The 16,870-nt window shown below is 32.7% G+C and overlaps 2 protein-coding genes across 2 annotated transcripts; one reads left to right on the top strand and one right to left on the bottom strand.

The window, feature by feature from the left end:
- Positions 1-3,048: 3,048 nt before the first annotated feature.
- On the top strand, positions 3,049-9,753 carry LOC114371942 (serine/threonine-protein kinase spk-1-like). The gene is made up of 4 exons (XM_028329276.1): positions 3,049-3,430; positions 4,039-5,001; positions 8,771-8,818; positions 8,904-9,753. The coding sequence occupies exons 1-4, from the start codon at positions 3,227-3,229 to the stop codon at positions 9,330-9,332; spliced, it is 1,644 nt and encodes a 547-aa protein (XP_028185077.1). The 5' UTR covers positions 3,049-3,226; the 3' UTR covers positions 9,333-9,753.
- A 2,690-nt stretch (positions 9,754-12,443) lies between these two features.
- Positions 12,444-16,234, bottom strand: LOC114371943 (sulfite exporter TauE/SafE family protein 4-like). Its single transcript, XM_028329277.1, has 12 exons — positions 15,958-16,234; positions 15,480-15,639; positions 14,929-15,129; positions 14,741-14,802; positions 14,558-14,615; positions 14,340-14,395; positions 14,145-14,231; positions 14,004-14,054; positions 13,590-13,829; positions 13,387-13,480; positions 13,099-13,239; positions 12,444-12,938 (listed from the first exon to the last, which is right to left on the bottom strand). Exons 1-12 carry the CDS (start codon positions 16,117-16,119, stop codon positions 12,856-12,858), a joined length of 1,395 nt encoding a protein of 464 aa, XP_028185078.1. The 5' UTR covers positions 16,120-16,234; the 3' UTR covers positions 12,444-12,855.
- Between the last annotated feature and the right edge of the window lie 636 nt (positions 16,235-16,870).

The following is a 16,870-nucleotide window of genomic DNA, read 5'->3' as shown; positions in this document are numbered from 1 at the left end:
GAAACTTTTTTTCTCTATCTCCCACGGGTCCTAATGAAAAAGAAAATGATTCCGTAAAGATTGACCAAGTCCATAAACAAAAGCAAAAGGACAAAGGACCAAAAAAAGAACAAGCCCAAAAATAGAATGCCCCTGCGTGACTGGATTATGAATTTACTTGGCTTGGTTAAAAACATCAAGATTATTAAGTTTCATGTATATGAATTGCTTTTACATATGATTGTTCAATAATCCTTCCTTTCAGTTATATTACTTTTCCATAAAATTTAATAATAAGAAAATAAATAAATTTAATTGAACAATTTTTATTATAATATAACTTTTACTTACAATTTGGATGTTGTAGATAAAGTTAATGATTTTTACCTATTTTTACATACAAATTGACAACCGTTATAATAGGACTCCTCAAAGTTGAGATAAGGAAAAATGTTGGTATATAAATGTCAATTATACTTCTACCCACGAATTATTAATTTATAGTGACATAATTTTTTGGTAACTAGAAGTCAATTTTGTTGTAGTGTTTCCTCAGCTAAATTTGTAGCTTATTTTATACTACCCAGCACAATAATAAAAGAGTATTAGAATATGTTGCTTAACATTTTTCTTTTAAATTTCTTTCTAGTATCTTTCTTTCAAATCTAAGCTAGGTATAAATGATCAAATATATATGTTATCCAGTTTTTTTTTTTGGCATTTCATAATAGATTATAAAAGGTTCTTTAATTGGTATCTATGCTTTGCATGAATATTAATATTTTTAATAATTAATATTTAATGTCAGCATCTTATTTTATTAAAAATAAAAAAAATCAATGTATGTAGATTTTAATTTAAAAATTAATAAGTCTCATAATTACAGTAATACTAATCGCTAAATACAAATTAAGAAGAATCAATACACTCACAAAAAAGGTAAGTTAAAAAAAGATAAAATTTCCAAGTTATTAAAATTATGATAAATACTAATTAGTACCTTACTGTCTGTAATATTTTTTAAGTTTTTTTTAATGATTTTTATAATATTTTTTTTAATTCTTAAACCAAAAATATCCTTAGTATACTCATTAACAAGATTCTGAAATTATTACAATTAACAAAGACATTGTTTAGAAGTAATAATAAAGAGATGGCCGGTGATCTAGTTTTACCAAACCAAATCAGGATCAATGATTGATTAGATTTGCTGAGGACTATTAGCTTCATGATTGAATATTTGATATTCATTTTTTACTGTTCAAAATAAATGAATCAACTAAGTCATAAATCACATTAGACCATTAACATCAAATCACAACAAACAAAAGAAAAAGGTGATTAGTTAAATGTCATGCTTTTTCTGGCTGGACCAATTCTAACTAAAAGTATTTTTCAGTATAAAATAAATGACATTAGCCCAATCACTAAGACATAAATGACATTAGCCCAATCACTTTGTACCCAATTAAATCTCCACAAAAGTATTTTTCAGTTTTCCATGTGAATGATAACCCCCCTCATGCCATTCTAAAAAACATTGGTGCCATTATCTCTTATCTCTTATATATATATAATACTAAATCATATCATACACCTTATGATACGTACTCCACTTAAACACTCATCATTACCGGACGATGTTTACTTGTAACTTCAGCACCAAAGTTTACTTTAGAGGACGTTAACGTCTTTTGACTTCGTCTTTACATGATAAAATTTGACATCAACCGATTTAATTTGGTTAAGCATAAGAGAAATACCAACATTCATTTTACATTAAACTTAATTAAAAAGTATGAATTTCTTGCTTTGAATCTTCAAATCACCACTAATAAGGATATTTAAGCATTATCATGTCTGAAATTATGTGAGTGATTATTTATAGAATTCTACATATAAAAAACTTGTATGCATGAAATACCGGAACAAATTCAAGGGATATATATATATATATATATATATATATATATATATATATATATATATATATATATATATACTCAAGTTTAATCTTTGGACTAATCCTTAGAAAAATTAAGTCTTCCATTGTTTGACAGTGTGTAAAACGCCTTGCAGTTTTCTTGAGAAAACGGAGGGCTGTGATTTGAATGCAACAGTAGACTATACAGGAAGTGTGTTAAAATAAATCTTTAGGGAAAAAACTTGCAAAGTTGATAATAATATTTATAGAGTTTATTTTTTGTGTATTGTTAATATTATTACTTAATTAGAAATTAACTTAAAAACATTTTGTAAGTAATTACTATAAAAGTAACAATTTTATTATAAATAATTAGATGAAAGAATGATTTTTTATACTGTTAATCTATATTGATTAAATTCTATTCAATTAGATATTAATTTAATTAAAAAATATATTTATGATTTAAAACTTTTTTACATGATCATCTAATAATAAATGATCATATGAGACTCTTAATTTTTGTAATAATTACATTAAAAATTATATTTAAAATGATTTCTAGGTTTTTTTACTGGTAAAATGATTTCTATTTAGTTGATTAGTCAATACGATAATACACAAAAAATTACTTATAGTATAATCTTAAAGTTGTGTTTATTTAAAGGTATCAAAACTTAGTTAACAAAAAACATAAACTTAAAAATATTACATTTATAAAATTTATTACAAGCTTAGGAAAAAAAATCTCAAATATTATTAATTCTAAAAAATACAAAGAATTTATATTTGTCTCACTTCATGTTCTTATAATGAAAAATAAATATCTTTCATTCTCATAAAAATAAAAATTATTTTCTAGAATAAACTACCTATCCCTAATTATTTATTTTAATTTTTTTACTTTAAATAAATTTGAAAATTTTCCCTAAAATTACTGATCAACCAAACTTATTTATGCATGAAAACAATATTTCTAAATATTTTTCTTCTAAAAATGCAATATCACCATATCATCATATCATATCTTAAAAGAAAAGCACCCAATAAAGACTTTACATAAAAATCCAAGCAATGACAATAAATAAAAGTGAAGAGGAAAGTAATAATTTATTTGAAATATATCTTTATACTAGAGAGTGGTAGGCACATGAGAAGGGAAGGAGTGTACTATCATGTTGTTGTGGAATGGATGAAGATGACACCTCACTGAATTAAATTAACCGGGAAGCCAAGCCAACTGAAACTAACTCATTTCCCATTTCTTTCTTTCTTTCTATCAAACACAGTGCGTGCGTGTTTTCTTTCTCCTAATTGTATAAAATGGGGGACAAGCACCAGCAGCACCACCAAGACGACAGCAGCGATTTCACCTCCGAGGACGAAGGCACCGAAGATTACCGCCGCGGCGGCTACCACGCCGTCCGAATCGGCGACGCCTTCAGCGCCGGTCGCTACGTCGTTCAGAGTAAACTCGGCTGGGGCCATTTCTCCACTGTCTGGCTCGCTTGGGACACCAAACATTCTGTCTCTTCTTCTCTCTCTCTCTCTTAAGCCTTTTTGTTTCGATCTCTCTCCCCCCCCCTAATTCGTTGTTTTAGGTTTATTCTTGAAATGTTTTTTTGAGTTCAGTTACGTGTTAGTCTGAATAATATCTAGACAGAGTACGGGAAACTATTGGCATTTAGCAACGGTTCACGCTAATTTAGGAACAATTTTTGTTTTTCGAATTTTGTTGACTTGTTTTGTTTCTTTTAGTCTGATTAATTTATAATCTAGAGATAATTCAAGAGATTATTGGCATTTAACAATGGTTTGACACCAAACTAGGAGCAGTTTTTGTTTTTCTGATTTTGTTTCAGTTTGATTAGTTTGTAATCTAGAGACAATTCAAGAGATTATTGGCATTTAGCAATGGTTTGACACTAAACTAGGAGCATTTTTTTTTCTTTCTGATTTTGTTGACTTGTTTTAGTTTGTTTAATTTCTAATCTAGAGACAATACAAGAGATTATTGGCATTTAGCGATGGCTTGATACTAAACTAGGAGCAGTTTTTGATTTTCGATTTTTGTTGACTTATTTTGTTTGCGTTTTTTTTTGTGTGTGTGTGTGTGTGTGTGTGGAGATCTGCAGAGATACGTGGCTTTGAAAGTTCAGAAGAGTGCTCAGCACTACACTGAGGCAGCTATGGATGAGATAACAATTTTGCAGCAGATTGCAGAGGGAGATCCTGATGATAAGAAGTGTGTGGTGAAGCTTTTGGACCATTTCAAGCATTCTGGTCCCAATGGACAGCATGTTTGCATGGTGTTTGAGTACCTTGGGGACAATCTTTTGACTCTTATTAAGTACTCGGATTATCGGGGGTTGCCTATTGCCATGGTTAAGGAGATTTGCTTTCATATTCTGGCTGGATTGGATTACTTGCACCAGCAGCTTTCTATCATACATACTGACTTGAAGCCCGAAAACATCTTGCTCTTGTCGACAATTGATCCGTCTAAGGATCCTAAGAAGTCTGGGGCGCCACTTATTCTTCCTAATAGTAAAGATAAGATGGCGATGGAGTCAGCAGGGATGAAAGATATGAAAATGTTGAATGGGGATTTGGTTAAGAATCATAAGAAAAAGATTAAGAGAAAAGCTAAGCAAGCAGCCCATGGATGTGTTGAGAAGGAAGCTTCTGAAGGAGTTGAGGGTAATGCTGAAACCTCTGGGGCTGTGGAGTCATCTCCCAATGCGAGTTCTGCGAGAGAACAGACTTCTAGTTCTGCAGGAACTAGTCAGTTATCGGATGCTGATGGAACAAAGTTGAAAGAGCAGGGTAACAAAAGAGGAAGCCGCTCTATGAGACAGAAGCTGCTGGCATCGGTTGATCTCAAGTGCAAGTTGGTGGACTTTGGTAATGCCTGCTGGACATATAAACAGTTTACAAATGATATCCAGACAAGACAGTATCGGTGCCCGGAGGTGATCCTTGGGTCAAAATATTCTACATCTGCAGATCTTTGGTCCTTTGCTTGCATTTGTTTTGAGCTTGCAACTGGAGATGTATTATTTGATCCTCACAGTGGTGACAACTTTGATAGGGATGAGGTATGTGTATGTTGTTTAATTATTTATATGTTCTACCTGATCATTCTAATTCCTGAAGTGAAAATTTTAGGTTCTGTGGTCCTTGATTTTGCAAAGAGAAGGTTGGAATTTAATTAAATATATAAATGATGACATATTCAATAGTATATTTGAGTCCATCCTTACCAGTTATGGGAAATGAACCTATGTTTTTTTGGTTAGCATATCCCCCCTTTCCCCCAAAAAAAGTAAGAAAAAGGATTTATTGTGATGTTTAGACTCAAACTTAGGGTGTTTGAAAACTACTGACTCGATAAAAGATATGTTGTAGCCCATATGGTAAGGTACATTTGGTGAAGGCTGAATCAGATCTTTGAATTCTGGCATTGATCATGAAATGGGCTGCAGGAACAATGTGCACTATCCAAGTAGATGATTTTCATGGCTACTCTATTTTTGGCTTAAGTATGTTTTTGGTCTATGTAAATATGGTTAAATTTGTTTTTGGCCCTCCATTTATTTTTATTGTATTTGATCCTCATAAATTTGAAAATGGTCCTCTTCACCAATTAGTGGCGATGTGACATGCATTTAGTCATACTATGTTAGCGAAGTAAGTTGCCAGTTTTTTTGGAAAGGACTACCTATGAAGGTGCTAACTGGAAAGGTTAAGTTAAGCATTGCAGTGTGCAGCCATCAGAACATTGGCTCTTAGTGGGTTGAGATTGCACATTGACTAGACATGACCAATGTTGATAAGAACCTTAGGAGACCCACACCACAAAAAGCTAGTTGTTGTAGTTAAAAATCCACCACCACAATCTGCCATGGCCACTTTTTAACAGCACTGACTCTGGTTACATATGGTTTTCCCATAGAATTAGGGTGATGAAAGTTGATAGGTAAAATGAATGTGAATTTTTGTGATCTGATGCACCTGTGATATACTATTACTTTATTGATACTTGATAGTGATATTATGGTTCTAATGTTCTGTAGAAAAAAGTACTACTAGGATGGGCATTAAGAAATAATATTTCCATGAACTGAATTTAAAGTGGATATCTAGTGACATGGAATGAACAGTTGTATGATGAAATGTAGGGGATAATCTTAATTGAAGGTGGGATAAAGTAGAAAAATCTAATATAGACTATAGACTATATGCATAACAGAATGCAATTAAACACATGGAGAGAGAGGTGAGAGAAATTGAAAAATAAAAAGGGGGATGGAGAATTATCCAGGTAAAAGATTAGGGTGATACATTAGCAAGAAAAAAGTACTTTGTAGAACAATATAATATAATTTCTTATATGAAATTGAAAAATAAAGAGTTAATGCCTAGTTTCTTATAATTTCTTAAGCATAATGTGGCCGGACCCTAGCTAGCATTATGGGTTGAATTGGTGTTGCAGAAAGTTAAATTTTCTTCAGCTGTGTTAACTTGTAAGTCCTTCCATTTCCTAAATTCCCAATAAAAGATATTTCTTATTGAGAGGTGTAACACATCTCTAATACTGTAATTATGCATTAGTTATTCTATTTATTTGTTTCATATTTTGAAATTATATAGATTAATATGCAGTATAAAACAAATAAATAGAATAATTAATGCATAATTACGGTATTAGAGATATGGGTGTTACAAGAGGCCCTCTGAAAATCCAAATTTCAGAGCTCCCTCTAAAGTGACATTCACTTGTAATGTAGCACTAAATAGTATTAAGGCTCATAATTTTTTGTGGGTTCTAGACCTAACAAGATTTTATTTCTTGATTCTTGATAGATGTTTAAAGTGTTGTTCAAATTCAGAGACAGCTGCTGGTTTAGTTGTGCAGCAACTTAGTCCAGCAGGCAATTGCAAATGGAGTTGGCCTATGGTGTGTTTAATGAATTTTGGGTTAGGTTTGCTTGGATAATTTGGAGCAGTTCTTTATTGAGTTCGAATGTTTGGCAGAAGCAAGAAGGTTAAAGTCTTATGGCTATTTGTTTTGTATGCTGTCATCTGATTCCTTCAACTGGTGTGGAATGTGGGATAGCTTTGAAATCTCTGCTTAGGGAGAAAGTCAAGGTTATTTATCCACACATTCTTAAAGTGGAAAGAACTGATAAGAAACATGTTAAGCTGAAGTGTCTCAGACAAGATGCCGAAATGTATCTTCCCAAGTTCTTGTGAACAGTGTAACCATTAATTTCATAATTCAATTGGATTTGCAAGTCACCCTTTGAGAGAGTGAATGAAAATGGTGCATTTTGGAAATCAATCTATGATGGATAACATTGAGTCGTGAACCTTATGATCCACATGTTTGAAAATCAACCTCAAGATGTGTATTGTGAGTTTTTCACAATCATGCTTGGTCATAATCTGTCCAAACCAGGAAATTGTGTGCTCTGCTAGTTGACCTCGTGAACTTGGGCATTAGGTAAATTTAAATCTAGGAGGTCAGATTCCTTTATAAAAGCATTGAAGCCCCTCATAGTAGGAGTTACCTCATCACCTATTAATTTTTCATTATGAAATTTCAAAGCATTGAAATAATCCCCTGCAGATGAGCACACAAGCAATATACAAAACTCAGCTCCTTTCAAAGAAGAGAGCTTGGCCCGAGCATTGTGTGATCTTAACCTGTACATAGTAAACCACTAACCACCGATGTCCCCTTCCCAATTATATGAAGACGGACTGCATCTGGGACATGGAGGGAGCCAGTCTTTTTAGATACCCTAGTGATTGGTTTTAGATGAAGGAAAAATCTGTCATGAACCAACTATTTTGAAAGCTTAAGCTGTTAGGTGAAGACACATAAATGCTTTTATTTTATTTTATTTTTTATGTTAAATCTCTAACATACCCCAAATGTAAAAGATATTTGTGCTCAAAGCATGGGCAATTCATGAACATACTTATCTTGTGCTGAAATTCAACTTTTTATTGAAAGAATGAGGATAACAGGGATTATTGAACTATAGACTACATTGGTCATAGAGATTTTGACACCATGTCATGAACATACTATTCCACAAACTTAAGTGGTTATTTAAAGACTCATGATTGGTTTTATATTACATCTCTAACATAACATGTCCCACACACAAGAGCTCTTTGTTCCTGAAGCATGGACAATACATGAGAACACTTGTGCTGAAATTCAACATTTTATTGGAAGAATGAGGGTTAGAAGGATTAAACTTTAGATCTTATGGTCATAGGCCATGAGTACGATGTTGTGAACATACTATTGAAATAACTTAAGTTGTTAGGTGAATGACACGAATGATTTTATATTACATCTCTAACTTGTGATATAGGCTTTTGTACCACCAGCAAGGAATAGAGCTTAGCTTTGTGGGTTGTGGCACCATAGTCCAAAGTAAACCACCAACATCCCTTTTCTACTATATCAAGACAGACTGAAGTTTATTCCATTTTGAGTTTTAGCCTGCCTAATGATTATTATACAAAAATTCCATAAAAAGAAAAGATTATTAGGCAAATTGGTTGATTCAGGCAGATCGTGTTCCTGTCTGTGAAATGGTTTGGTTTGTGTGCTGTTTACATATGCAACTTACTGGATTTGCTTATTCATTCCAAGGCCTGCATAATAATTTGCTTTGCTTGGGAGTGACTTCTTCATTCTTTTTGTTATGTTAGCTTTATTTTCAGTGCTGACATTTTGAAATAATTTTACTTGTATTTGCGCTTCAGTTTTGATGTTAATGTCTGATGTAAGTGCTTATAAAAAAAATGTCTGATGTAAGTGTGTTCATTTTTAATATATCTCAGGACCACTTAGCATTAATGATGGAACTTCTTGGAATGATGCCACGTAAGGTAACAGTACTGTTCTTTCCATTTCTTGGGTCTTTATGGTTCATTTGTTCATGATTAACTTGAGGCTGCGGATTATAATTCTCAGATAGCACTAGGTGGCCGTTATTCCCGTGATTTCTTTAATAGATATGGTGACTTAAGGCACATTCGACGGTTGCGATTCTGGCCCTTGAATAAAGTCCTCTTGGAGAAGTATGACTTGAGTGAGAAAGATGCAAATGATATGACAGACTTTTTGGTTCCTATCCTTGACTTTGTTCCTGAGAAGCGGCCAACAGCTGGTCAGTGCCTTCTCCATCCATGGATGAATGCTGGTCCACGCCTTTTGGAGCCATCTGTGCCTTCTAATCACAACCCTGCTGCTGAAACTTCCGTTTCGGATCAGAAGAGAAAGGACAAAGATGAGAGGGAGGCCATGGAGACAGGAATGGGGAATATTGTTATCAATTCAGATTTTAAACCACTAATGCATTCTCCATCAAAGAAAGTCTTCCAAGGCAGAAGCCAGAAGTAGTTCATCTGGCAAGGGCTCTTTCCCGTGCGACTGTTTCCATGTTCTTAGCGTGCCCCTGCATCATTTCCCTCATTCATTGATGTCCATGGGAATTGTTTTGGGGGCATGTTCATTTAGCCTTGGATTGGGTAGGACTTGTTTGAAGCCGGGTGCTCGCTAAATCCTTTCAAGTCTTCCACATTGCATCTTCAAAAAGAAGTTGGGATACTCCGAGAGCTCTCACTACTAAGAATACCGTTATGATATACTCTGTGCCTTGTTTCTCATGCTTACGATAGGTCAAAGATGCCTTTGTCAATTGGTACCGTTGACTTGTTTGTGAACAGTGTTCATTATCATGTACTCTTATGCTGAATGATATTCTTGATATGAAAACATTATAAACATGTTTCAAGTCATTCGATTTTTGTTCTTTGGGTTCTGTTTTCTGTTTCTTCTCTTGGTAATTTCATTTTTAATTTTATAGTAACAGGAATGTTGAAATGAATGGTGGATTTGTTTCTTGTATTTCGTTTCTTTTGTTTTTATATTGAGCAAATGTAGGGAAAATTAGTACTCTGAAGTGATGTTTGAACAATTTCATTATTTAAATATAAAAAATTAAAACCCTACATTTTGTTATATGTAATTTATCTTTATTTTCCATCTAATTTCTATCTTTTTCATGTAAACATTAAAAAAATACATCTGAAGATTAAAAGACACTTTTTAGATGTCCAATATGTTCGCAAGCATTTTTCGTGTTTTAATTTGCCCACGAGAAGCATCTGATTCTCACGCTGACGTAGTGAAAAACATCCCTTCCGATACCTATCTTTTAAAAACTGCTAAATGGAAAATAATTATTGTACACTTTATTTCTTAGGTGCAGGAAGAAGGAAGAGATAGAAAGAAAAATAAAAGGGGAGAAAACTTGAAAGATATAATAAATGATGTAACGTAACGTAACACAAAGAGAGAAAATAAAATAAAGTAGAAAATGATAAAAATATTTTATAGGCATTATTTAATATACCATTATTTATTCAAATACTAATAATTATTAACCAAGTGTAGCTAATTGTTGATCTTCAATGACAAGCTGAGAGAGTCGTCTTTTATTTTATTTTATTTGTTTCCTCCGAAATTATTTTCTTAATTAATTAACGTTCCTTTATTCTTAAATCTATGGCTAAACACCAGATTTGTCAACAGTCAACATTCAATTATTGTCAGGAACAATATGATTTGTTTATGCCTCTGGTTTCTTTCTAAATTTAAACACATTATTCAATGGAGACAATGATGGTCACTGGGGTTTGGAATTGGCTCTTATCAGTTACGAAGAGGAAGTAGGCTACATATTATTAGAAATCAAAAGTATACCCTTCGAGTGACCTTTTGACAAGTGACATTTTAGCTATAAAAGATATTTTATAAATATATGGCTATATATATATATATATATATATATATATATATATATATATATATATATATATATATATATATATATATATTGGTAAGTAAAATTCATTATTGTGTACAAATTAAAATAAATTGACAGAGACCGTGTAGTTTAGTTGAATGAATAGAATGCACCACTTGTTATAAAAATCTCGATATCATCTTTATTTTTTACGAATATTTTTTTAAAATAAATTAATATTTCATCAATGGAATATAGTTCAGCTGATTGAGTAAGTTATATGGATTTCTATAAATCCCTTAAAAATTCTTTTTTATTTTTACTAATATTTTTTTATATCTCTTACAAAAATAAATTATGTTGTTTAAATGAGGCTGAATCACTACAATTAAGTTGCAAAGCATTTGATCAGATCTCATTGAGAAGAGAAATCGAGACAATTGATTTTAAAATGTTTTACAAATAAAGCAATTCGTTAGTCGACAAAAAGAACATCATTTTTATTTGTTCTTTAATACTACCTTATAGTAAATAATTCACGTAAAACGACAAAGTTAAATTTCGTAGTATTGTAGGAAAAAAGATAGGCTGCATGATGAGATACTATTGATCCGGCAACGTGGTCACATTGATGATGACCACTCTGTACATAGTACACGACAAGAATCTAACGATGCATACAATACCTCAATTTCCACACACTGAAGACGATTTCTGGATACCAAAATTTCTGTTCATTCAATTTGTTGAAACAATCCAAACACCCATTTATGACCCAATTCCGTGATTAGGACTGCGATATTTTTTTATTTATTTAATTTCATGCTTCACTTTTGGCTGAAGACCGTAACGCTGCAAGAATATACATATAGCATGAATGATGAACCCCTAAAATTTCGTCCACTGTAACCCTTGAAGGATAGATAAGTTTGAATATTTTTGTAACTTTCTAGTATAGTGTTAAAGAAAACATAATGTCACGTTAGATAAATTAGTTTATTCGTGTGCGTTAAAATATGATTATTTTTTTCTAAAGATCACATGTGTTTTTTAACTTATCGATTTAGAAACTAATTCAATTTATAATGTGTATTATTGATTTAAAATTTTTTTACAACACAAGAAAATCAACCACTTATTTTTCCACAAAATAGATGATTCCCTCATTATAAATACACAATCTTACATTACTATAATAACTCTATGAGTTATGATTTATATGATACTATTGTATATGAATTATTACAAGTGCTTATATTTGAACACCCTAAATTTACAAACATTCCATCAATATTTCTTTTTGTCTCTTTTTTCCAACTAAGAATAATTTTTGACGATTTTTTTAATAATGATACTTGAACATCCAAAATTTGATACCTTTCATATTTGTCTCATTTTTCTATTCTTTATCACATCAAATATTTATTACATCTATCACTTTTCTCTATTCTTTATGAAATGTGAAAGAAATTTTTTGTTGAAGTAATCATTTTTCATGAATTATTGCACATGTTTGTTGTACGGATATAATTTATATATTAATATTCGTCTTAGTTCATTTACGAGGTCTAATAAGTCTTAAAGCATATTGAATATATGGCAATCTTTTCAGATCTAAGCTTCTTGAGCTCCACTCATTTTATATGAGAATATCTGAACTTTTTGGGGGCAGAGGTATCTTGATCTTTTTGAACATCCAAACATATAAAACAATCTGATATCATTTCCATTATTCTTTTTTTTCTGACACAAATTCAATACATCTGAAACCACTATAAGATGTGTTAGCGAGGAGCTAACACTCATCCACAGATTTATTAAACCACTACAAGATGTGTTAGTGAGGAGCTAACACTCATCCATATAAATTAAACCACTATAAGATATGTGTTAGCGAGGAGCTAACACACATTCACAAATTTATTCTCACTGATAGGAAGGCAAGAAAACCTTATAATTTGGCACTGATCTTCCTTGTTGGTCAACTAGGCATTGACCAACATTTGGTAGTGCCATTGTCCTACACACTTAATTTTACAAGTCTTCTTCACACCAACTTTGTATTATCCTTTTTGTTTGCTATGCCCAATGCAATGCACTCTAGAATAAAATATATCACTGACTGGAACAGAAGCCTAAGAATCCCATGAACTCATGGTTGTTTATCATTTGAATGCTGTTCTCAATGCCAACCACACCTGAAAGACAAAAAAATGTTACAATTAGACACTTCAATGCAAAATGTAGTATTATATAGGTACTTTTTTTTTTGGACTTCAAAACAATGTAGTATTTTAGGTACTTTATTAATACTTATGCAGAAAACTGTTATATATCAATTGAGGCTGGTTTCCTTACCCATGGTGAGGGCGCTAGCAAAAATGACACCTGAGAGGATGAATACAATGATTGATGCCCTCCCAAGGCATGCAATCAATCTTCTTACAAAGAATTGTCCCCAGAAGCCAGCCAAAACAGACACTGAGGTGAGGTATAATGCTGCAAAGAAATACAATGAAGTATGCAAGAGTTATTATACTTATATTCATAAGATCACATGAAAATCAAGAGACTCTAGAATGATAGTATTAATGGCCAAGTAAATTGAAGAAAAGGACTAAAGCTTGAGGAGTTGATGTAAATTACCATAAGGAATGGGGAACCTCTTGAGAAGGTAGAATTCAACCACTGACAGAGATGATGAAAACATCATCACAAATGTTGCTGTAGCACTAGCAACCTACAATATTATGATCAAATATTTTTTTAAAGTTAAGTTTCTAGAATTGTGCTCCAAATTTAACTATGTTAGCTCAATTGAGAGAGAGCATATATACTTTATACTTTACCTGAGGAATGACACCAATCTCTAGAAGAAGAGGTCCCAAAACAAATCCACCTCCAGAACCAAGTAGGCCTCCAACAATTCCCCCTACAATGCCACACAATGAACAAAATGCAAGGTTCATAGCAGTCCATTCTATAGAAGCCTCACAGATGCATTCTAGGTTCCCTGTGCTCATTCTCCTTTTGTGCTCCTTGTACAACTTCACTGCTTCATACCCAAACACCAAAAGTGCAATTGGAAACTGAAACAGAAAGAGAACAAGTTCAAACAAATTAGTCCAACCCCTCAGCATAATAAGTTTAATAACACGTCGCAGGTTTGATCCCCTCTACTAACATTCTAGCAAACTAACATTGCCGATAAAAAAGAAGTTCAGTAAGATGTTGAGGTTATGTAGGTGGTCTTAGTATCAAACCTGCAAGCCAAAAAGCACCCAATACCATGGACCGCATGCCTCTACATCATTCTGCAGACCAAAAACAAATGTTACACACATTATCACAATTGAATGGACTTGTGAGTGACAGAGAGAAGGAAGAGGGGTGAGGGAACTTGCCTTGATGACTTGAACTAGAAGGAAAGCAACCCACACCACAATCAGTACCAGAATCCTCTTCCACCTAAGGTTGAGACATAAAATTTGCTGAAAAGTTTTGAGGTGAGAAACAGGTTTAAGTCAGCAAAATTTACACACTCATTTCAAATGAGCAAAATGAAAAAATTGTCAAATGTATAAGAGAAATTTTCATACTATAGTTGACTTCTCTTCTTTAGGAATCAGCGGTTCATATTTTGTGTCGATTCTAACTGAAAATTTCAGGAAACAAAGTCATTAACCCTCAATATGCAGTCAAAGAAACAATCATATGCTTAAAACATCGAAATCCTTCATGAATAGAAAATTTTCTATACTATTAATTTTTTTTTCTTTGGGATGATGCAGAGATACTATTGTGAAAGTGTACATGCCTGTCTTATCTTCACCATGAGAATCAACCAACGTCGCCCGTTGCTTGGTCTTTTCTCTCTGTAAAATAGCAAACAAAGATTAAAGACAAAAAGTTTATAAGTGACTTGTCCCAAAAAGTAAAAACTTGGGTTCATGGCTTTGAAAGAATTAATGTTCACCGTCTCAAATCATGAAATTCTGACCTTGAAAATAGTCTCTTCCCTCCACATCTCAATTCCTTTAAAGAATGACCTTGAAGAAGTCCCTGAACAACAATAAAAAATACCAATTTCTTTTTTTCAAAAAATGAGAGTAAAACATTGTTCTATGACTGTGGCCTAAAAATTGACTATTCAAAATTGGAAGTATTTTTTTTAGTTATTACACTGACCTATGAAGAGAATGATGATGAGAACAGTGATAAGCCAGTAAGGGAAGACAACACTGAGAGCAACACCAACAGTGATTCCAAGCATGAGCATAGGCTGGAACAGAAGAGCCAGATCATAGTCTAATATGGGCACCTCTTTCGTTGGATGCGGCACTCTCACATTATACCAAACCGATGATGCTGATGCCCCCATTATCATACCTGGACGATAAAAAAGATATAAGATTGATCTAGTGGTGAAGGGAGAATGATAAGAAGAAGAAATCACGGGTTCAAATCATTCCATTAACAAAAAATTAATAATACTAACCACTAACATATTTGTGGTTAAAAAAAATATTGGACAACAAAACAAGTCAATAACACAAAATACTTTTCATAACTCAAAACACCAACCACAACAATCAATTATTGATGAACAGTGCCACACACAGACAAAAAATAAAAAGACACAGATGTGACCACAGATTTCAACCAATTTTTGAGAAACCATAATCAAGAAATTAACACCATGTCCAGAAAAGTAGTCTTAAGAGAAAAGTGCTTATTACATTTAGAAAGAGCAGCAGCAGACTTAGTATCAAAGCCAAGAAGCAGATTGAGCATGGGAACGAAAATGCCTCCACCTCCAACCCCACCAACGGTTCCACATGCTGATCCAAGAAACCCAATAACCGTTGCCAACACAAGTCTCCAACTTGGCTCCAAGTCCTGCACACAAAACAACCATGCATTAACCTTTTTTTTTATTATTTATTTTGGTTATCCCAAATATTCTTTGTCGTGAGCCAAAGACTAATTTCTCGAAACCAACGAGATCTATTTAAGGATTTACTTACTCCTTTCGAAAGGTATTTTTTCATACATAAAACTGGGAGATCGAACTCTTGAGTCCTGAACACATACTTAAAAGACATGATTATTTGCTAACTAACTATACCATACCATGTTGCCATGTTGGTGTGCATTAACCTTTTTTGCTCACAATAACACCTGAAAAAAATGGTTGAGAAGAAGCAAAGTACTTACTGGCCAAACTTTAAGAGTTTCAGACACACGAGAGGCTAACAAAGTAATTGGCTTGTTATCATCATGATGGATGTGGTTGGTGAGAAAAAGCGCAGACAGAACAGCACAAGAGAAAGCAGATACGAGATAAGCGATGAAGCCTCTCGAAGACAACATTGGCATGGCGAGAACGAACAAAAGCAACAACAACAACAATGGTCAATGGAAGAAGAAGAAGAAGTTGTAATATGTTTATTATGTGTGTTTTGTTGTGTTCCACAGGGTGCATATCAAATTGTATGTAACTGCAACTACTATTTGTATAGTCACGTGGCACTGTTTCACTGGACGGTGGTTCATGAATATCACTTTTGTTTCTGGCGTTGATTGATTGCTTATTATTATTTTATCTTTTTTTTTTTTTACTTTGTTTTATTTTGAGTGTTGCTAGGTGCACCCAGGATTATTGTTGGTACATCCAATATTTTTTTAAAATGGCAAAAATATCTCTACCTTTTTTCTTTTTTTTGGATGAATTTAATCTATAAAAAACTTACGGATTAAGATAATCCTTAAAAGACTTATAGATGGAGATTTCTTATAGACCAGAATATTCTATAGAGTAAGAAGAATCCTAATGGATCTAAGCAATCAGCATGAGGCTGAAGGTTGGTGGACCTTATTTATTGAGTGGGGAGAATATATATCGACCAAATTAAAATTGAGTATGACTTGATACTTTGTACTTTAAAATGATCAATTGTAGAAATAATTGGACTACAACGTTCACGGTGGATTTTGATTGCTCTTTATAAGCATTTATTTTTTTAAAAAAAAAAGTTTAATGGACATCCGTTAATATATTCAGCATCTAAAAAGAGAGATAAAATAAGAGAAAAATATATATATATATATATATATATATATTTGATAC

Source organism: Glycine soja, chromosome 10, assembly GCF_004193775.1.
Source record: "Glycine soja cultivar W05 chromosome 10, ASM419377v2, whole genome shotgun sequence".
Lineage (NCBI taxonomy): Eukaryota > Viridiplantae > Streptophyta > Magnoliopsida > Fabales > Fabaceae > Glycine > Glycine soja.
Note: the sequence above shows the minus strand (reverse complement) of the source record. Positions and strands in the feature narration are given on the sequence as shown.